This window comes from Gymnogyps californianus, chromosome 3, assembly GCF_018139145.2.
Source record: "Gymnogyps californianus isolate 813 chromosome 3, ASM1813914v2, whole genome shotgun sequence".
Classification (NCBI taxonomy): Eukaryota; Metazoa; Chordata; class Aves; order Accipitriformes; family Cathartidae; genus Gymnogyps; species Gymnogyps californianus.
The window spans coordinates 59903138-59926671 of record NC_059473.1 but is presented as its reverse complement, the minus strand read 5'-3'; the positions used below and the strand labels follow the sequence as shown (position 1 = coordinate 59926671).

The 23534-nt window shown below is 40.7% G+C and overlaps 1 protein-coding gene across 2 annotated transcripts in view; it reads right to left on the bottom strand.

Moving 5' to 3' along the window:
- Positions 1-23534, bottom strand: part of SYNJ2 (synaptojanin 2) — a 70517-nt gene that overhangs the window by 15497 nt on the left and 31486 nt on the right. For both annotated transcript variants that reach the window (XM_050894399.1, XM_050894400.1), the window contains exons 5-17: positions 21450-21533; positions 19540-19601; positions 16609-16705; positions 13185-13357; positions 12695-12776; positions 12322-12471; positions 12059-12224; positions 10566-10757; positions 8345-8429; positions 6970-7110; positions 3950-4142; positions 2029-2187; positions 1652-1808 (exon numbers count right to left, since the gene is read on the bottom strand). In XM_050894399.1, the coding sequence (XP_050750356.1) occupies positions 1652-1808; positions 2029-2187; positions 3950-4142; positions 6970-7110; positions 8345-8429; positions 10566-10757; positions 12059-12224; positions 12322-12471; positions 12695-12776; positions 13185-13357; positions 16609-16705; positions 19540-19601; positions 21450-21533 (1741 nt within the window). The remainder of the gene's footprint in view (positions 1-1651; positions 1809-2028; positions 2188-3949; positions 4143-6969; positions 7111-8344; positions 8430-10565; positions 10758-12058; positions 12225-12321; positions 12472-12694; positions 12777-13184; positions 13358-16608; positions 16706-19539; positions 19602-21449; positions 21534-23534) is intronic.

Here is a 23534-nt window from a genome sequence, read left to right as displayed (position 1 = left end):
AAAATACACTGCAAATCTGAATAATAAACAGGGACTGGAGAAATAATACACAAGAGATGGGAGAAAGCAAACCCATGCAAATCCAACCTCCAAATATTTCTTTTGCAATGCATTAAGGTGACAGAAAGTGCTCCAGATACTATGCTAGAGTGAGGTATTATATTGCTGTCAATAACAGGAAGGTTTTGAGGTCACTGTTTGGGCTAATGGATAACTCTCTCTCTTTTCTGTGGAGTTGAAAATGAGTTAATACGGAATATGGCATTTCACCTAATCACTCACACTGGGGCTACACTTTCTTCTCAAAAGTCAAATAGTCCTCCAGCTTATAGCAAGGCAAAAGAATTAGAGCCGAGAGGCAGAAGAGCCTTGCCGCCAGCAGTAAAGGAGAGGAACTCTGGCAGCAAACTAATTAGAAAAGCTTTGCAGGGCAGGCAAGGGGTCAGTTATAGACCCACATGAGCTAGCTGTGGGAGGCCTACAAGCTCTAAAGAAAGGAACCTGCTCAGCTCTTGCAGACCAGCTAGATAGGTCCTATGTTCTGTGTGCTCTCCATCAACTAAAGTCCTCCCAGGGGCAAGCCTTGTCGTGCCAAATAAGGAATATGCATTGAAAACGCTGAAGGGTTTTCTTTCTCCTAAAATGAAAACAGCCAGCACAAGAGGGCTGTTTTAACTTCCTTATTATATCTCATACAGTTTTTCTTTCTCAGATTACAGCTCTATCAATGGTTTAAGCTCCTCATTTTACTTTATTTTTCATTCCTTCAATAAGAGTGAATAACTCTGTATCACATTGACATGCACTCTCTCATTGCCCTAGTTTTGCTTTGCAGTTTTTACACTTAGTGTACTCATGGTATGAATTGGATTCCAAGCAGTAGTTCCCAGGCATGTGGAAAAATCACATCTGCAGGCACAAACCAAATTACTTCTCCAGCGATTACACTTTTAATATGAATTTGTTCAGATTTTATAAACATTGGGAGATAGATGTACCTGCAGACTGAGAAAATGGTTATGAAAACGGTCCCTGGATACTCAAAGAAATACTTTTTATTTTATTATTGTAACTCTTGAATAAGAAGTGAAAACAGCCCTTCTGTTGTGCTGGCCACTCATGATCTCAAAGTACTTTATAAGCACTAATTAATGAAATCTCCCCCTATTACAGAAACTAGCAGAAATAGTCCTAAGAATTACCAAGGCAGAAGAAATTACAGAAAAGTGCTTCTACATCTACTGAGGACAACAGTTATAACAATCTAGCCGTTATAACATGGGAACTTTATGTGGACTAATGATTCTGTTGAAAAGCAACAGAGTAATTTCTAGATTGCTACAGCTGGATTGTTTTCAGTTCCTCAGCGAGCTCCCAGCACCTTTTTAGTCTGTACCATGAAGCCTTTGTTCACACACTCAAGAAAGGGCTCTCTATCTCTGCAAGTTATTCCAGTGAAGCTGAAAGAACATCTGCTTGAATAAAGCCACTGCAATTTGACTAAGCCTACGGGACACATCTAAAGACAGCTCTCAGCCCAGAGCTCAACAACTCCCTTCCTCACCATTCACTAGATTAAATCCCCTTATGTGGGTTCTGGATGAAACCTACAACAACTTTCAGATAAAGAAGGAGGACAGATCCTACGCACCTGTTTTTTCAAAAGGCAGTTTCTTTCTCCACCAAAGTACTCTGTCAGTCCAAGCTGGGGTTCTGCACTTATCACTTGTATCATAAGCCTCTGAGCCAACATCATATTTATATGTTGGTCCAAAATTAATAGTTCCTTCATGGAAGTCTTTAAAAATCTATGAAAGAAATACCATCTCTTTGATTAAGTTACAGGTGAGGTAGGTGTCATCGTGATGTATCGACTTCCTTGCAAACAAACAACATTCTGATTTTTAAACAAATTACTACATTCAGGTACTACAAACAAGGGTCTGAAAATGCAACTTTTTCACTCTCTCAAGGAATTAGACCAAGCCAACACACAGGTATTCAAGAAAATTAGACACACTGCCTTACTTTTCCACTGGATTTTTGCTGTTGTAGTTGATCAAATTCCAAAAGTGTCTTCCAATCTTGACGTTTGAGAAAATAAAAGACTTCCTCATATGTTAGATCAATGCGATAGTTAAAATCTCCACACCAGAAGACATAGTCATGTGAGAACACACTCCGCCCCTAGTTTAGAGGTACAGAATACTGTTAATGTTAAATTACATTCATGAAAACACCTTTTAAATGCACTGAAACGTACAGCTCAGTCTCTCTGAATTACTAAGTACCGGACCTACTTGCTACATTCTATTTGTTAAAATCTATCTTGTGCTAAAATGGAATGGTTCCTTCACTGTCTTTTGCATCCCGCTGAGCTGAATTTTGTAAACAAGAGTGTCAGACTCTGACCCCTGTTTCCTGAAGGTACGTCTGAGCTGGGACCCCAGCTTTATATTCACAATTTACCTATCATGAATATTAAAAATATATGTTTGTTTCCCTAACACATTTCACACACATATATATCTACATATTCGAAATATAACACCAAATGTGCTTCTGGTACCAAGGCACATTCAGCAACAAAGGTCTTGAGTAAGAACAAGCTCCAAATTTGATCTTATGTGTACGTCATAGTTTTGTAAATGTATTGAAATAAAACATCAATGAAAATTCACTCCAATTCTAAGTTTAACATTCTATCCTCTAACCAGTCTTTTTGTTTGTTGGTTGGTTTGTTTTTTTTTTTTTTTAGTTAAGCTATAAACCTCTAAAACCCAGAGATTTGTAAAGGAAATGTTCCAGAGCTGTGGCTGTCACAGCACTAGAGGGCACTCTTTATATGCATTATACACACAAGGTACATGTAGCTATTGTAAATGTGAAGGACATAAAACAGCAAATGACGTATTAGAAGGAAAAACTACCGTAAGCACAACTTTATGGCCATTTGGAACAGAAACGCTATGCAGGACGTTCAGACTGTCACTATGAGTTCCTACATAAAACAACTGATTGATATGCTGCATGTGCCAAGCCTCTAAACCTTGCAAACAACAGGGAGTTAAAATTTTATGCTTTGTAACCTAAACGCCATTTTCTGCTGACTAACCACAATACACAAACTGGTCCATTCCCTCCCTGGTTTAGGACCTCTCCAGAGAGGTCTGAGAAAGAAAGCATTGTGGAAATTAAAGCAACCAACATTAACAGAAGCAAAGAAGCACTGCTACCAAATCCCATGGGTTATCTGCTGGCCTGAGGAGACAAGTGTGAAATAAAACACTAAGGTGATTGATTTGACACCATTTAGGGGAAAAGTTATTCATACAGACCAATAGTCCCTACTTGCCACACTCTTGAGAAAAGCCAGCAGTTCCTTGACAGTGACACATTCATGAGGACAAAATGAAGGGAACAGAAAGTACCCTATCAGTGACCAAGAACTGATAAATCGTACCCAAGCAGGAGCAGCTAAAGCACTGATGTACTGAGTGGCACGGATGGTCTTTTAGGAACCCATACTAACTACTGCCAGCAAGAGCTATCAATATCATGCTCTCCAGCGCTAACAGCAGTCACCTAGATCTTATCCATGAGGCCTTACAGATTTGTCAGTTAAGTTGCACTCTCCTGAAAGATCAACTTGAAAACTGTTCAAAGGTGAGGACTTTCCAAGCACTGCAGCAACTATATTTTTTGAAAGGCGCAGAACTTTTGTAAAGCAAGTGCTATACTGGGTGGTATCTGGTCTCCTGTGAAACAAGCTTCCTTTTTTTTTTTTTTTTTTATGTTTTCTTTACCATTTCTTTTATGCCCATTCTCCATGGCACTGAGATGACTTCTCTGATGACCTGTCATCAAAGACAGCCTGAGACCAGCTTTCACAATGTAAATATACAGCCTTTATCTCCAATGTTTTTAGCATACATACACCTACACTTACCATTGGGAAGCTGAGTTTCTGTGTGATTTCCTTATAATCTTCATTCCTCTCTTTCACCTGAGTCTGCCCAGCAGTTAAGTGACTGCATATAAAGCAAAAACTGGTACTATAGAACTGAAAACGAATGCTCACTGCCCCTTTATTTCCAGCTTTTCCTCCCATTCCTGTCTTCACGGTGTCTATTGCTACATCCCTGTATTTAAAAAAAATGGAAAGAGAAGAGAGTAAAGGACTGCAGGGACAAACATTCAATTAACTTTGACTGCAACATAAAGGAAAAGCCACTTTACAATGCCATGTCTTCTCCCATCCAGAAAGCTTGCTGCTTTTAGGCACCATCTTTTAGGCTGCAAAGTTTCTTGATGATGTTCATGTACTTATGTTTCAAATTAAGTATAATTCAATAGTATAGAAATAAAACTATTTGAAAGTATTTTCCTCCTCTTCTTGTCTTGCTGTATTGTTTGGAAGGGGCATTATTTCTGAAATATTGGGAATTTCTACAGAATATACTTTCCAAGTTTACCTCTACCATGATCTTTAAAATAGTGACAATAACTAATTTTACTATTACTTTTCCTTTTACTTTTGAACATATGGGAATCTGCTTTTCAGACAGTTAACAATTTAATTAGTGTCGCTATGTGGTGAAACCCAACTTCGCAGCTGATGCTGGATTTTTCAGTCAATTAAAGAGCAACAGATCATAACCCATAATTTGTTAAATCAGATGCAATAAAATCGGTGATTACTGGATACAACTATTTACACCTAACTCCTAAAATGAGTTCTGTACTGATGACAAATTTCTTAGGGCCTCCATGTTGTTAATTATATAGTATTTCAATGTCATGATTAGCATACACTTTACTACAGAAAGATGATTTGGCAAAGCAGACCACCTGCTCGCAGGATAATTTCTCCCAGATAGCCAGTCTACTCCGAGAATAAAGCATGCCTGCCTGATCAGATAAGTAAATGATGAGATCATTGTTGTAACCAACCCCAGCACCATGCACGTCCTTTCCAGTGAGAAAATTTTACTTTCCAGACAGAAGTCAAGCAGATCTGGACTAGAATATTACTGGCTTTAAGCAAGGGGCAGGCAGAAAACCACTAAGTCTTATTTGAGTTATTGTCAGGCATTCATGATCTGAATGATGCAAGAGGTTACAGGCTCTCTTCCCCCCCTGCCCTTCACCTTCTCTCTCTCCCCCCCCCCCATCTTTTTTCCTCCCTCTTTATTTTCCTCTCTTTTCCTGACTGCAGAAAACCACCAGAAGACACCCTCAGGGAGGCAAAAGAGGACCATCAATGTTTTCTATGAAAAAATGAGTTTTAAGCACTCCAAAAGAAGCATGTGTTCAGTCTTTTCACTCTAAGGAGTTCTCCCTTCCTGCTGCCTGCCTACCCAACTGTTGACTGATATTTATCTGATTTGCATTCATGGCAAAGGTTATGTTGAGATAACCTATTGCACATTTAACTGCTTGTATTTCATCAATCCTTTCACTGGTGTATAAGCTTCAGCTATTCTCTCATTTTATTTCTCTATTCTCTAACTTCTGTCCTAATCTCTTCAATCTCTATAAGCACAGAAGCCTTTTTTTGCACTTCTGATCATTTTTGTTTTCCTTTTCTAGACATGGGAAAAACTACACAAGCATACAGGTTAGGTTTGATTATGCTCACATAACAGGTAGCAGCACATTAGCATTAAATGATGAAATTTGGTCACCAAAATCAAACTCTTCCCTTTTTCTCTTAAGTTTCAAAGGGCTACATCCAATTCCTAGCAGTTTGACAGCTGCAACAGAGCCACTGTTCTGCTTCTGATTCCCATTTAAACCATGCACTTCCTGCTGGATTACTCAAATTTCTTGTAAACCAGGTGAAAAGTCAAAAACTGACAGAAACACTTCTCCTCTGGACTGCTTTTGCTTGTACCAGCAAAAATATGTAATTTTTTTAAATCATGTTGAAGAAAGATTACTGGGAAGGCAGCAATGCAAGACCATCAGGGTTACCTGTATTGCATTACTCTGCCTAGCCTACAGCACTTGATGTTGCACAAGCTCTGCACAGATCTTCTCAGTAGACATGAGATCAGAGGGAAGAAAGAGGCAGCTTTTGATATTTTAATCACAAAATGCAGTGGCCAATCAGTGCCCCCAACATGGAGTAGATGGCACTGTTTGGATCACTCTAGACTTTAAGGTCAGACAAATGCCCAAAGATAGTTTTGGCTAATTATTCATTTCCTACCATTTACACTTAGCCTGCATAATTCTTGCCCACGGCAAAGGCATTTTAATGCAGATATCCCTGTGGCTTGGTAATCTTCCAGGGGCAAGACGAGTTTGGTCAGTCTCCAGGGACAACCGTGCTAGTAAGCCGAGGACACACAGCTCTGCACCGTCCTGACTAGGCTGGTTCTTGTGACATCCGGGAGACACAAACACTTAATGGGCCCTTATAGCTCTCCATTCTATAAAATGTCAGGGGGCAAAAGTAGCTCTCTTTCCCCCACCCCCCTTTCCACCTTTTCCACCATTCTTTTCAGGCCTGGAACCAGCCCTGTTTCCACATGGAAACACTAAGGAGAGGGTTAGACAGTAAAACCTGCCCTTTGGGCAGAGGCAGGCACTTGCCTTCACTTGGTGCTCCACTCTTGGATTTACCAGCTCAGGTCATTCCTTTTCCAGAAAGACTGCACCCAAACAAGGTGCTACACCCTGACTGCCCACGTGGAGCATGCCTGGCTTCTCAGCTGAACTGGAGGAAGATATTGCGGCTGCCTGGCCTTTGTGGTACCCAGGAGGATGGACTCCAGACTACTGCTGCCTGGAAACGTGTCTCTCTCCCACACTAAGCAGAGACCGGAATCCAGGTTTGCATGATTCCCACCAAGCTGAAAAATCACTCCCACCCTCTCTGGCCACACTCCAACAGCAGATGTTACTGAAGACACAGGTTGGGGTTTTTTTCTTTGTTTTGTTTTTTGTTTTTTTTTTTTTTACCTGATGAAGGGGACATGATATGGTCGTACGAAGATGAAAAGACAAACACCAACAAGCTGTGCTGATGTCAGCTGAATGTAGCGATGAGTCCTGGAAATAGCTTTTTGAAGGTGCTCTCCCCACATTTTTCTATTTGTTGTACTGGAACAAACATAAAATCATTTAATGGAATCAAAACAAACCACATACAGTCAATAAAATGAGCAGATTAACTGTGCCTTAGGTTTACAGACATCCCATTAGGCTGTAGAACGGGAAGTGCTGTAGGATGTATGGCAGAGACAGGTAATACCTCCTTGCGGGCCAGCCCAGAGTTAGCAGGGTCAGCGAGCCCAGGCACAATGCACAAATAAAGTTATCCTGCTTCTGCACGTGAGAGGGATTTTGTCTACTATGCTTAGAAAGATCCATGCTCACATGACATTTGATACCCCCATTCACTGGGGATAACCGGAAGCTGACTGTAGTAATCATAACCATAAAACCAAAAATCCATGTCAATCTCATGACTTGTAAGATTTCTTGTGCTCACAGTGACGAGGAGATCTTCTCTGGATCTTCTCTGACTGGGAGATGACTGGCTACCCACAGCTGTTGGCTGTTCTTAGCTGAAGATGTGTGGGTGGGTGCATATACCTTCACTTCTCCAGACCTAGCTTTTTCTTATCTCCAAAGTCAACTGATACATGCAGATATACCAGCAGCCATGCTAAGCACTGCTGTAACTTTTCATTCCCAAAACAGACAACTGGTCAGCCTGATGAATCAGCATTGAAAACATTATCTTCAGGGTTCCACCCCGATTCAGATTCAAACGGACCAGTATACACAACAGCCTACTGTACATGGTGACATGCCAAGCTCAGGCTTTGCCTTTAACTCCTTCTCTAGCTGTAATTTTCACAAACACAATTAGCCACAGAGATATTTCGTTCATTTTAGAATTCCTACATGAATGCCAATTATGTTTGTAGTCACTGATAACATTTTTCCAACATCAGACAGGGGTTTAAGGACAAGTGTTAAATCAATGTCAACCATCAGAATTCTTCTCTGCCAACATAAAGACTTAAGAGACTTAGAAAACACAGTGTATTCTACTGTACAGAAGTTCACAGAGAAACAGCACTTTCAACACTATCCCAGTGCCATTTGTTAACGGCAAACACATTTCCAGCTATGATTACAAGCAACAGACTTGGAAGGAAGTATTCTACACATCTGACCATAAAAAAGAACAACTCTGGAGGCTTTTGTTTGGTTGGTTCCTTTGGGGGGAGAGGGTGCTCTTTTCGGGTTTGGGGTTTTTTTGTTTTGAGTTGCGGGTTGGGGGGTTTTTGTTATTTTGTTGGTTTGTTTTTTTTTTTTTACCTACCTGGCATTCACAATATTCCCTGCACTTAATTCAACCATCTCTTCAAATCCCACTGCAAATATGTCAGGGGGGCAGTTCTCATCATCTGTTGGCAAGAGGGAAAAGTCATACAAGAGTTACTATTCTGTTGTTTCTTCTAACGACTTGTTTTCTAATTTCTGTCAGAGATCATTCCTGTAGTTCTATCTTGTGCATCCCCTGCCAAGCTATACATATTCATAGCTCCTTTAATCTAATCTCACAAAACAACCCCTGCAGTTCCTCTGAAATTTTTTCCTGCTTTTCTCCCACCAGTTGGTCTCCATCTCTCTTGCAGGAAGCGGTTCAGAACAGAGCATTATAGTGTAGCAATGTTAAGATGTGAAAATATTCAATGTTCTCTCTCCCTCACCCCACTCATCACTAAAGCCACAACATCTCACTACCCACCATCTTTCACCCACTTGTCATTTTACCCAACATGCTTTTCCTTTTTGACACTGATTCCTATGTAACTGAACTTACTGTCCACACACCAGTATGTCACTTCCATCTCAATGCCTTTAGTAAATTTATCTACTAGTTTAAGGAAGCCTTCAAAGTTTCTTCTTATCTTCTTTCTTCCAAGTCCTTCTTAGATCACCCGCACTTAAGGTTAGGTTAGGTTACTCTAGAGCACAGTGACCCTCCCTTCCCTGGCCCAGGCCTGTGGATATTACCCTGGTAAAACACCAAAGATCAAATGCTCTCATATAATAGTGTGAAGCATATCTGTTGACCCATCAGGTCTGTCCATTGCCTAAAGGGATTTTTTTTTTTTTTTGAACTGTCATACGGCCAAGGTAACAGTAACTTAATTGAACATGAAGACCTAAATAGGAGACAACCATAGGAACCTAAATCAGATCTGCCTCAGAAAATAAGAATGGAAAGAAAAGTAAAATACGCAGCAACTCTCTGTAGACACAAGGGTGAAACTAGCACATGACAGCTAGCCTCCTTTAGCGGCTTAACATGACAGGCACTGTCTTATGTGTATTTTCCATGAATAATTTTGGACATTTGTCTTTGAACACTTACCCATTTGTGTAGGCACTGCACTGACACAGACATTTGCATGGTCATACCCTAACTCTGCCCATTCACATAACTCAGCTCTCTTCCAGAAGCTGCTTAGACCTATCACATTACAGTTGCCTGTACCATGTAGTCCTGTTCCTCTGGTTCTCTCAGGGGAAGGCCTGGCAAGGCTAGCACATGACAGGCTCTCAACAAATTTTAATATGGGCATAGTCATGTGCTAACACATCTAAACTGTTTCTGAAACAGACTGGACCAATCACCCACCTAAGTTGCTCAGAGTACAGTGGTCTGCACCTAATCACATATCCATGCACTCAAGCACTAACGGTTCAAACGAGACAACTTGTGTAACCAGCCAAGCATTTGAGGAATGAATTGCTGAGCTTCAAGGTTAGGCACAGGACTGTCCCTGTGATGCCTGCAGGAAGCTAAATGTTCCACTGTAACAACAAAAGCACAGGTTTTGCCATAGTTTTGCAACCACTCAATTTTTAAATGACAGAACATTCACTTTTCATTTTCCTTAATAAAATCTGTAAATCAATTACAATACCTGACCTTGTTCTGTAAATAAGAAACTCAGCAGCCAATTTAAGCAAGCCACAAGCACAAGAGCTTTCTGTACTGCTAAAAAAAAGGAAATTGCCTTCAACAAAATAAATCTTTTTGTCTGAAGGTTTTGATAGTAACATTTCCAGACAATCTCAGAGTCCAGATTGTACAGATAGGTTTAGCTCCAGATAAAGACCAAGGACACATTCTGAGGCCACTTAAGTATGTAGCTCCCGCTTACAATGAAGAACAAAGAACAGAGATATGGAAGAAGAAAATGAAATATGGGATGCAGTATTGGCAGATACACCCCACGATGGTGTGAAAGAGACCTCTGAATTCTGACCTGCTGAAGGTTCAAAACAGTCACAGGGTATGGACTCAGGAGTTGCTCTGACTGTCAGGAGCCCTTCACACACCATTCCGCTGCTGCAGGGAGGCAATACAAGTCTACATGTAGCTGAATACACCCCTAAGAACTGACAGAAAATGCCCTCCAAGATGCACTGCCTTTGAAAGGAACAGCTGGTCAAATCTTGTGTCCCAACTCACTGTCTCTAGAGATGCCAGCAAATATTGCTTACACATTTTGACTGTGAAGTCTTACCCTGAAATTCAGAAACTCCAGAGAGCTTGGGAGAATCCAGCAGCCAGTCTGTCAGCTCACTGGTACCAAGGATGTTGGTTCGAAACTGCTTCCCCCCGTTCACATTCCAGGTCCCCGTGGCAACACGAACACGCTTGAAGCTTGTGAATTCAAACTGACGCTCTGACATGGCCTTCAAAATACTTGGAGTTACTGACAGAAGAGGGGAGAGAGAAAGAGGGTGTGTAAAAGAAGAATGTGCTGTAAAAGGACAGAAAGCATATAGACAGCAGCAACACAGTCACTGTGAAATAATGGCATTACCCTAGCAGCAACAGCACAAAAGCTAAGGAATAACTCCAATGGCAATGGCAATAACTACAAGATAACTGGGGTTGACGTCATCAATTTCTCTTCCAGGAATCAGGCACCCTTTGAAAGCTTGTGAAGGGCTGGTCACTCACTTTCAGCATACGTTTTCCTGCACTTCTTCAAGTAATAAGCAAACAAATTCTTTTTCCTCCCTTAATCTTTTCAGTTTAGCCTACAGCAATCAAGCATGTCACAAGTTATGACTTAAATTGAAGCCCTAAGAAGTTTAGAGTGTGGAGGGAAAGGCGGAGAGCAGCACAGAGTCTCACGTCAGTTCAAATCTAGCACTGTCATGGCTCTCTAGCCTGGTCAGAACTCCTCACAGGAAACTGCTATATTCATTTATTTTTGATGAGTATAGAAGATTAGCAGCGTGGGTTTTTTGTGTGAGCAACTGAGGTAACCTTTATCTTTAACCACCTGATTTGCATTGGCATCCAGACATAGAAAAGCTATCTATATTTTCCCTGTGGTCCGCATCAGGGAACAGCCCCAGGATTGAAGTGCTGCTGAATGGTTCAAGTCTATCCTATTAAAATCCAGTAGTTCTCTGGAGCAAACTGACCACCTGATACTGCTTGTAGGTGCAATTATCCTATATTTGCACACAAGCATCTTCTCAGGGAGAGCTAAGTTGGTTTACTCTAGATGGGTGCAAACAAATGTGTATATGTTGTGGACTATCAGGGCCCTGGAGTAAAGCAGGGAATGAACCAACATAACAACATAAATGTGCCTTTAAATATCCAAATGGCTAAAAGCATGTGCAAACTGCAGGCCAAAAATAAGGAGATAGAAAGTCTGAGCTCAAGAGACTTCCTCAAGACAAACTCAGACAGGACCAGACAGGGAATATAGCCCTAAAATGTCTACCTACGCTCCAACTCCTCTAAACTGTCAGAGGAGTTCATCATCAAAGAGCAGACAAATATACTCAGAAGTCCAAAACAAAATACGAGAAATAAGCACAGTGGAATTAAAACACACAGAGTTGTGCTATGATCACTTGAAAGCAGTGTTTTAAACAATAGATTTATGCAAAAGTAGCTTAATTATTGATTTTTTCAAAAGGGCGCAATTTCTTATATCCGACAGCTAAAAACAGACACAAAAGAAAAGCGAAGGATTTACACTGGCCTCACCCAGCAGTGCAGTGTGGTCCATGAGCATCTTGCCTTTGTCTGCATATTCCTCACTGAAGAAGTCACCCATGAGCAGCAACTTGATGGCTTCCTGCTTTACTGCATCAAAGAAATTTGACTGAATGGTGCGAGACACAGAGCGGGCTCCATCCTTGAGTTTCCCAACCTACATCAGACAGGAATCATCAGTGCAAGTGACACTGAAGAGTAAATCGGACATCTTTCTTTACTTGTGAATAAAAAGTTTTGCCATTTTTCTTTACCTTGTGCTTCCCCTCAAGGGCACGACTGCCAGTAAATACTCTGCTCAGATTATGACCGTTGAGAGTCCACATCACTTTGTAGGATTCCACAAAGCGCTCAACTATAGATTTAGAGTTCAACCCAAGGCTCTCTAATTGAGCAAGCAGGATCTGGATTAGGTGCAGAAGGAGAAAAAACAACAACAATATTGTTCTTAAATGTGTTTTTGCTTTTTATCCCCAGTTTAAGTATTCCAGCCAGCACCATTCTGTATCATAGAGCTGGCAAGACAGATTTGTATAACTGAGGCTTATGCCCTCTTTGCTGTCTTTCCCATGGAACAGACAATGTATGCAGTACAGGCATCCACGAAAGGTCCTCTGACAAACTCACCTCCAGTGCAATGAAGGACTGTACACTATTAGTACGATTCAGGCAGTCCAAACAGTTCATTCGAAAAGTACCTGTCTGCAGACTTTGGTAACCAAACACAAGAGGAGAGAGGAAAAAAAGGTATATTTTAAAATAACATCTAATCATGAGTTGATTGAACAAGATCATCAAATGTTCAGCCTGAATATACCCACCCACATTTTGATTGTGCACAATGTGCTTGCACTATGTATTCCATTAACATGTCTAATTACTTGACTACATCTGCAACACTGTATTAGCAAATCCATGCACTGGTAATTTTGCAGATTCCAAACAATGGAGATGCAGTTAAGCAAAATAATATATTTAGCACCAAGACTACACTTTGCCTCAAAATTGTATTTCAAGATGGTCATTTATGCTCACGGTCCAAACACAGGAAGAAAGCTGGGAAGGCTAGGACAGGTGGTGCCTGGCTATGCTGGGACAGAGGGGCAGGGACACTCACCGTGGACTTACATTCTCGCCCTTCCTGAAGATTCCAAAGTCTTCCCAGTGCAACTTCAGCTGAGGCCTCAGCAAATTTTCCAGCTTCTCGGTTTTCCCACCTTTTGCAAACTGGTGGTAGTCAAAGTTTATCATGGGAGTGTCTGCCGCGTGGGAAGAGGCCCATAGCAGTTTCTGTTTAGACAGAGAATGAAGGAAAACAAATCCTGCTCAAGCCACAATGTAAGGATTGATACCGGCATGCTTGTATCATCACTAAACTTTGACTGTTTACCACGTTTTTAATAGTGAGAAGTTCATAGGGAATTTTGAAAGGCCAGACACGAAAAAAGCAACTGAAGTCCCTTATTTGTTTTCTTTCCAAAAGCAAACTGGATTGTTAGACCCCAATTTTTCTGCAGGGGAACTCAAACTGTAACTGCAAAGTATACATCACAATTGCTCCTGTCTGCAACTTGGCTAGTGGCAGCCCTGCAGCAGTGGGCTGCTACCTCTGTGAGTGAGGGTGTACAGCAACAGTGATGCTCTGGGCAGGCTCAGGACCGGGACCCCTGATGGGGAGGGTGTCCAGAGCTGCTTAAGGCAGAAGAGCGTAACAGTGCATGGGTGTATTTTTTTAACCATTCCTGGAGTGACAAGAAATGGGAAAATGTGGCCCTAAATTTAGGTAGAGGTTGCTTGAAGAGGAAGAAAGAAACGATGTCCCAGGAAACATACTATAAAATATTTGTGGTAAACCACAAAAGTAAAAGAAGAGGCACAAATAGTCTCATTATTTCATCTCCAATTTCCATGACCTCACATGCATTTCCATAATCACCACAAATTTCATTAAGGTATCTGTAATAGATACGACAATAATACATCCTGCTCTCCACGACAAAGCCAGAGAAAACTGTTATATTAACTCTAACTATGCAAGCCTTTGTCTAGTCCCCTCCCTCCTGCACATTCTCATCCCAAGAGACAGATGCTTTTCTCCACTTAGATTGTGACACAAGCTGAACAAAACAATTCTGATATTACATTAAAAGTGTACATGCAGCAGTTACACCAGTATAATTGTATCAAGTAAGCCATTAAGCCTTCCCCGCAAAAACAAATTCAAAGGCGTTGCATGGTGTTTGGAGAGAGACGTGCAAAATGTATTTCATTACACTGTTACAAAAGCCAAAATACTTGGGTATCCGCTTCTCCGTTGTTGACACCTCAACTTGCCTTTACAGCTGCTGGCACTAGTAATGCACTTGAGGATGACCTTTACCCACTGCCTCAGTGCCAAGCATTGTCAGAGTATTCGTAACTCTACACTACAGCATTGCTTTTACTGTAAACATAATTACATCTGTTATAGGGGATGCTTATGAGAGGAACAGCATTACTGGGAACAGTATTGATTTTTGCTCTGGTAACAGCTGATTCATGTAACAGCTGAAGGTAAGTTGGTCATTTACAATTTTTCATTTGTTCCTGTTGCATAAACAAATTATAGCGGTGACATTCTGATCAAGGGAACCCAGCAGCAGTAATTACAGGAACATTTTGAACCAACTCTGATAAGAATTACTAAGACTGCAGCAAGAGTTGGGAGAAGAGGAAGGAATACAAGCAAAGGAAGATGGAGAAACAAAGAAATAAACTAATGGCAGCAAAGGAGAAAAGTTTTCATTCCTAATCACTCCCCTATGAATTACTTTATTTTTAATTCAAGTCCTTTAAAATCAACAAAGTAAGAATTAACTGTATATTCTTTCCAAACATCCATTATTAAAACACAAAGGTAAAGAAAAGACCAAGAGGTGGTTGTTTTGAATGGGTACAAAACTTCAGTTTCCAGTGCTGTCAGTCTAAATTCTTTCAGCCCACAGAGTCTCTCATAATTTACTTATTTTTAAATATCAATAAAGTTTAACAATTAGAACAGATCTTTATTTAAAATAAATGAATGAATGCAAGGTCTTTATTCTAGAGATGCCCTGTTTCTGACTTAATCTCTGTATGATACTGGCCAGAACACTGTCTTCAAGAATGCGAGTGTTTGACAAAATATCAGTACTAAATTAACAAGAAAAGTCAGATTTGTATCCTCATAAGTTATTTGAGCATTTTGCAAGTGATCATCTCTTACCCCTAAATTTCAATGTTTTTGCAAAATAAACTATTAAAACTATTTTAAAGATAGGGAGATCAAGAGGTTAGAGAGGCTTATCTGTGTTATGCAGAAATTCAGTAAGAAGCTGAAAACAGAAGCTAGGACCAGACTTCACTTCTGTACCTTCCTCATTGCCTTGCAAGCTTTAGTCACCATCACTTTCTTTGGCCATATTCTGTACAGGGGGATACTTTCAGTTTGCCACTTTCTACTGGGGAAGCTGATAGTCCTCCCCAGCTTTTTTGGAGGAGGAAGAAATAGTCACACAGAAAAACTGCCAAAAAAATCAAGACATGCCTTGTCTTGAGTACATTATTCCAACAGAGAGGGAAACAAATCAGGAACTGTTATTTAACTACAATTTTCATTTTGCCTAGTTTCACACAGTAAACATTTGAACTCAGAACTGTTGTATCATTCTTTACCAATGATAAATACATAACACTTACTACAGGTGTGTAGTTAAACCATTCTTCATATTATTCTTCGGAATATATACTCCAAAGTTTCTATGTTGGAGTTCTAAAGCAACACGCACTTAGGAGGCAGACTTCCATTAACCTCCAGCCACATTCAGGCAGCTATGCACTGCTGCAAATCCCACTCAGTGCCAATCTGCGGCTTCAAGTACACACTAGTTTTAAAAATCTGGCCATGAGAATACTGCACTAGAACTCAATGCAGCTTTAATTCTACAATGCCTGACATCCTGAAAGCACAACGCAGATGCTTTCAGGTATTAGTTGTGCCCAGGGACATTTAGGGGCCAGGAAAACCTCTCTTCATACACCACACTGTCATCTGGTGCTCAGGCAGCCAATTCCCATCACAATCAGTGCAAGATAGCTATTTCCCATTACAATCAGAGCAAGACAGCTTGCTTATGCTCAGTAAGCCAGGGTCAGCGTCTGGCCCCCAAGCAGTTCTGGCAATCCCATGAGGCACCTGACTGCATAGGTGACTACATACTATGACAAAGCTGACCACGATTCATTTTTGCAAATGTGAATTACTCTTAGGAGAGCTAGAGCAATTTTTTTAAGAGAATGTGCGTAAGTGCGTGAAGAAATAAGCAGGAAGGCAGTGCTGGAAATTAAGCCATGAGACTACGAAGCACCATCCTCTCAGTATGTAACATCTAGTAAAGAGATAACATCACTTCTTTAGATATACTATTCATCACCTACTGGGCCAGAAGGGAAACAGAAAAACACAGAGGCTCAGGAGAAATCAGCAGTTAAAAAAAATTTTTTTTTAAAATCATTGCTTTTACCTTAAAAGCTCTGTTGAGCACCTCCTCCCCTCCTCTGCTTCCCAACAGGTTAACGATCACTTGTTTTCCATACTGCTCTTTCAGAAGCATCATATGCCTACAGCAAAAGTAACCACAACAGGTACTAAACAAAACCATGTTATGTTGCCTACTACCTTTTTCAAAATACAGAAGTAGAGATCACTGGTTGTTCCATCCAGCAGAAAGTTTCAGCCACAGCAGCTACAGACATCTTTCTCAGTTTCCTTGCAATCAATTATTAAAGTACAAATGGTGAAAGTAAGCAATTAATGGACACAGTATTTTGTACTGAACTTAAAGAAAGAAGCACGTTAGCAAACAGGCCCCAGATCTTTTATGTCACTGTTAGCTTTGATATTGCCCTTTGTATGCTCCCACCTCTTGGCTGTCAGCCTGGGTACTACACAGGAAAGACAACAAGAAACGAAAACATATTACACTTCAACAGGAATTGCCCAGCATCTTGCAGGGCTGAACCTACAAAGAGTCAGCAGCAGCAACGGGGCCTAGGACTCCAGTGCCAAAGCCAGAGAGGCACAAACACACATCATAGGCGACAGGGTTCAAACATCTCTGACCTACCTCAACATCGAGACATTAATTCTCAACTTAATTAAATTAAGCAGGGAGGTTAGTAATCATAAGAACTACCGTGCTGGATGAGACCAACGTTCCTTTTAGCCAAGTGGCCTAGCCCAGATTCTTCAGGGAAAACACAAAATAGGACAAGTATAAAGTGGTATTTTTTTTGCCATATATCCCCAATCTCTCAAAGCCTGACATTTAGGGACTCTCAAGTCAAGAGCTTTTAGCCAGATGCAGAGGCACCCATTCTCCCCTCAATAAATTTTTTTCAAGTTGGCATGCATGTGCTACAGGAGCTGTGCTGGCTTATCAAGAAACAATTAGATCTTAAAGCCATCTTCCATCACGTACTAACAACACTGCAGTAGTTAAGAGGAAGCTGGATAGAAATAAAGAAGAAAAAAAAAATAAACACTCACACAAATGAAAAGCTATTATATGCTGCAAAGTGACATGCAATGGCAAAGTGTTAGAAAAACAGCAAGCACACATCTTCTGGCACGCACCTTTAAATCCTATAACCAGAAATAAGTCATACAGAAAACCATGGAAGGGGAGAAAAGAAAGAAAAAGTTATCAGTGTGGCCTTCAAGCAACATAGCTAAATATATTTTCTGGTGCTATTTATGTTCCTGATTCTGCAACTAGTTCTCTGTACGCTAACTCTTCCCATACATTTGCGCCCCTCTGATCCCAGCATCAAGATCCTACTTCTCTGCCAATGTTGCTTCCTCCGAACAAAACTGCTGAAGCTCAGGTCACCTGCTTGAGTACTGTAAGCAGAGCTCCCCAAGGATTTCTGAGGGAGAGGGGATGAAAAAGATTCACTAACAAAATTATCATTCGCTTCTCAGTGGCTTCTCAACACATTAACCTATCAGATGGGAAAATGTAACAGGCTAAATCCACACTAACACTCTCAGAAAAGCTGTAGCAGGTTGTTAAGTTTCAGTGTCTTTTTCCATATAAGCAGTCACTTATTCCTTGCCCATTTTCAAAGGACTGTCTTTTGCAGATCCGTAAGCAGAGAGATCCCTAACTTCATCTAACCCAAAGGCTTTACTGTACACAAGGGAAAGAAGGAATAGTGCAAGTTGATCCTCATATTCATGTTTCTTACAAGAAAGCTATTCACCAGTTGCATCAGGGTCAGACAGAAAAGATTCTCTGAGCTAAACAGTGTTACAAAGTTGTTCCTTGCTAAGGTACTCTCAATTTCTTGGGCAGCACAAGAGGATGCTGAATAACTTATTGTTTTCTTCTTATATAAATTATCTCTGCCGTGGAATGCAAACCTCTAAGATGGAGCTTGAGGGACACTGGCAGGGCAAGTTATTGCACCAGATGACCGCAAGACCATGAGTCTCAAAGGCACTTGAATTCAGTAGGATTTAAGAGCCTTAAAAAGCTTGGAGAATATAGGCTAAGACTCTTCAGAGCAGGGACTGCTATGGTGCATAGTTCTTTAGATTCTAACGCCTCTTTGGGGTCTTCAGTGCTGCAAAACTATTAACAGTCACTAATGTCATGTTTGCTAACAGTTACAGTAAATGAAATCAAGGAATTAAGAGGCCTTTGCCAAAACCAAACCAAAACAGAAATTAATCACATGACCTGGCACTTACAAGTTGAAAATTTCCCACAGGCCAAATCCTTCATGTCCTTTTCAGGCAATGTTCCCACTGATGTCCATGGGAGTGTGCCCTTAAAGGATAGCACTTCATAGTCAGACATTCAAAGGAATCAAGCTAATGTATGGCTTTTTTTACAGTTTCCAGCTGACAAGAAGAGCATTAATGGTTTAAAAAGGTTTACAAGCCAGTCTTCGGGTAAAGTAGAAAAGCATCAGCATGACAGTATCACATAACACTGATCATAGAATAAGACACTGTTATTTCTGTATAGCAGTAAAACAATGAGAAAAACAAATCCAGATCGGAGAGGAAGCAGTGTTTACTTTTTAATTACCTAGGTTACAGTGGTAAAGAACACGTTCTGTGTACCTTAAGTGTAAATTCACATTTGTTGGCTCACAAAGGGTTACACAGACCTTCCTTTTGCACACCACTCAGTATTTCTTAGCTTTTACAGAAACAAGCCAGGAGACCAAATTAATTCAATTACCATTGAAAACAGAAAGGAAAATGCACAAAAATAAGTGAATAAAGAAAGTAAACGCACTTAATAATCTGCAACACCTGGGGGACTGGCTACATTATCTGAGATGTTTCACATCTCTCAGGATTTCCTAGGAAGGCATAAAGTTGTGGAATCTTGGTTAAATGCCAGGCTGCTGTGTTATTGCCAAAGTAGAATGAAGCTTACCTGTCAAAGGCAGGAGCATTAGCTTCCAGGCCTCTGTTAAGCCTTAGATGATGAGAACCCACCTAAATTAAAATATTGGAAAGAGAAGAAAGAGAGAAATAACTTCTTAAATTGCTAGAGTCCTAAATCACTAGATGTCTCCCTTTTTCCTTCAGAGAAAAACATCTCTTTGACAGCACCAGACACCTCTAACAGACTCCACACACCCACACACGTAATATCCTCAATACAAAAGCCACAGCTTCTATTAGACAACATTTACAATTACAAGTGAAAACACAATTATCATTAAGCAAAAGGATACCTACACATCTTTTTATGGCCAAACAAATCACATCCCTTCGCCAGCTTCCTCTAGCAAATATCCCACACTGCCTCACACAAGTATGCTGTGCGTCCAGCATTCTTCCTGCCCTCCCCTTGGCAGAAAAGGCTGCAGTTACGCCAGCTCCATGGGTTGTGTGTACTGAGTTCTTTCATCTTTTGTTATTTACAGAAACTAAAAAGCATCAGAACAGTTCTTTGAAAATATGAAGGATGAAATCCTGTGCCATCCATCTAATAGGACTTTTAATATGGATGTTAACAACAGTAGCCTCAAGCTCCTTTTGAATGCTAGCTACTTTTATTATAGTATGCAGAGGGCTTCTTTCCTCTCCAGAAACTACACTGCTCATTATTTATAGGATCATGCATTGTTTCCTGTACTTTATCATCTTCCTTTGTTTTTCATGACGTTGGTTTATGCAATTCTTTCTAACGCCGGTGCCAGCACACTCACATCCAAGGAATAAGAGTTATGAGTATTCACCAGCATAAATGAAAGCTGCATAATCTAATCCAGATTAGGCAAAAAAGCAGACTGTGTCCCTACTAAAAAGCTGAAAATTCTGTTTAACTAGAGGTGCTACCCACTAGCCAAAAATACTTGGGGAAATGCTCTATGGCTTCATAACATACAGAACTACAGTGCTGGATACAGCTACACCATGGGCAGGATGTGCACATAGCCATACAGGTAGACCTGCTTTATACAAAGAAGCAAGTATTGCACTGGGTGGTGCTAACAGAGGGAACACAGATCCTCTAGTCATTTTCCTTTTGCGCTAAATCCAGTAGTTCTGAATGGTACCTAGGTGCTAGATTTAATGATTAAAAAGTATCAAATAACCTTTAAAGTATCTAAAAAACCAGTTATATTATGTATTCTCTCTACTAGCACATATGTGTATATGTGCATACTCATTCCAGTTGCTTATCCCTCTGTTAAGAGAATGCAAAGAGTGCTAGGATGATTCTTATTTGAGCTTGTAACTGTATATAAACTGTAAGTCACAGACCATATGTAACCCCCTAGGCTTGATGCAATAATCTCCTGATGAAACCCTACATCTCTGCCTTGCAGAAGATCAGATTAGATCATCATCACCTTTTTGACTGAAATCTAGCAAACACACCATACAGACATTATACTTTGTTTGAAGGTAACATGCTCCTGTAGAGCTCCTGGCATCCCTAGATACTCCAATTTTATTGTGGAAGTCAGTATCATCAAGCCAACTGGGCATTTCAGAAGGAAAGGTTATTCCAAATCAAATTGAAATTGTCATAAAGATATTGCTGTAAGCTTCAGCTTAGGACAGTAGGACACAGTCCCTTACAAATAGTTCCCCGTAGAGGCACACGAACACATGAAAACATTAAACTTAACTATAGCCATTTGCCTGGTTTAGTTCTGTGTATCTAAACACGCAAAATTGCCTACAAAGTAAATCTAAAATGAAAGAGCTCAACATTTTCACAGAATGAGCTTTGCAGCTCATTTAAAAAAACAATTAAATTTTATGTAACTTCTAAATTATAAGTAGCAAGAGAGATAAGTAAGGTAGGCTTTCTGATTATTTGTTTACCTGAAGCCCCGGTTGCTCCCAAAACAGTGGTACAGAACCTCTGATCTGCACAAAGGAAGAGACGTCATCATCCAAGTAAATTGTCTGCAAAAATAAAATAAAGGGAAGGAGTTCTGCAGTTAGATCTATTAGTCTGTGACCCCTTCATCAGGTGACAGTTTAAGACACTGAACTGAAAGGGTAAAAAAAGTAAACCGTGTATCTCACTGTATCCACTTACTGCTCAGCCACTTTTCCATGGTCTCACAGGCAGTGGAACAAAGCACAACGTATTTGCTTTCATGTCATCACAGCAGATTCAATTCACTACTCACCAGAAAAAAGAGAAAATTTAAAACATCACCACTGGCAAGAAGGAAGGAATCTTTCATCCACAATGAAGATGGATTTGATCTATTGATGGAGACACTCAGGAAGACCAGCCATATACTCTCCTGTCTCTCTCACAAAATTTAACTGTGCAAAATGTCATTGCTCCTTGTGACCGATGATGGGTAATGTCAGGTGTGGGATAAGCTTATCTCTTGCTTTATTTACTATTTCTTATTTCACTGAGTGTTGTGCCTTGTCAGAGTGTCCAAATAAATCTCCGTGAAATCAGCAGCTTCGCCACTCCCATTCTGAGATACAGTGAACAGCATGTGATCTACTTCTTTTCCAGGCAGCTTACAGCGAGAGGCTCCAAACTCCCCATTTCTTCCCTAACCAGACCACAAACTCTCCCTTAGTATTTGTTCTTATGATCACTGCTAACAAACTGATTTTGAGTCAAATCTATGCGAAGGACAAAGATTGATCTCCCCCTTTGCCTTCCCCCTCCACCAGCCCCCGGGCAAAGTGTTACATTATATGTTAACTTAGCACAAAAGGTACTATCTTCAGATTCAGTCTGACCACAGAGCAACTGTGCAAAGCCCGGCTCACTCCGCTGGCCTATACTTAGCAGTGGAATCCTGGCTGTTTTCCACGGGGGATACATGACACACATGATACACATCTCCGTTATCTCATGCATGACAATGAGTCTTCTGCAGCCCTGCAGAGGAATGGTATCCAGGTCATCCAGGTAGCTGCTTCTCTAACCGCATCATATAATTTAGCACAACTGCTGCCAGCTGGCTAGTAGCTCCCAAAATAGAAAAGCACGTAAAAATGGGTTACTCTACAGCTTTAATGTGGTTTGTGCTTTTGGATTTGCCACTAGATGTGCTGGCTGGGTTGCTCAGGGGAAGTGCCATCATTTACCTTGACCTCTCATCTTTATAATCACTACCAATGCACAATTTTTTAGAGCTACACGTGTGAAAAGAAGAAGTATAGCTACACCAGAGAGGTGGGTATTTAAATATTCTGTCACCAGTTTTATTTAACTAATCTTCACAATATTTTTGCAGAGCACTTACAACTATCCCCATTTCACTAAGATGAAAGATTGAAGTGGCTTCGTCAGGGACACAATGTCAGTGTTAGAACGATAGCTAGCCCAGATGTAGTGCAAAACTGTATCTTTTGATGTTTTTAGCCTCACACTAATGAATTAAGAACCCTTCTCTGTTGCATCACATCCTAGCACAACCCCCTGCAAGAGAGGAGGTTGCTCAGAGAAGCTTTCTTGTGAGGCCTGCCTCACAGTTTGAGTAACGTGGCTCTAAAACACGGTCTCCCAGTAAAGTTTCCTAAACTTTGCCAGTACCTTAGTGCAGAAGCTAATTACCATGGCAACACACTGGTGCACCTTTTCTTTGCACTTCTGTGCTCGGAAGAGTTCATCCTGCAGTTGGAATACAGGAGGAGTGAGCAGGCCTACCTTCTTCCTCTTTATCACATCCTCCCTGAGACAGGTTGTACCAAGATGAGTCAGTGACTGAATCATCTTTTCACTCACAGTCATGGACCCAGAGGAGCTAATTCTAAGGTAAAGCATATTTGTGTAGCTCCACTGACAGCCCCAGCATTACCCTGCTCGCACTAAATGAGGATCAAGTCCTGAATCTATGCAAAAAAGAGTCAAGACTGGCTCACTTCAAAATTTGACAACAATCATCACCTTAGCGATGAATGAGTTGAAATGAAACATCGAATGAT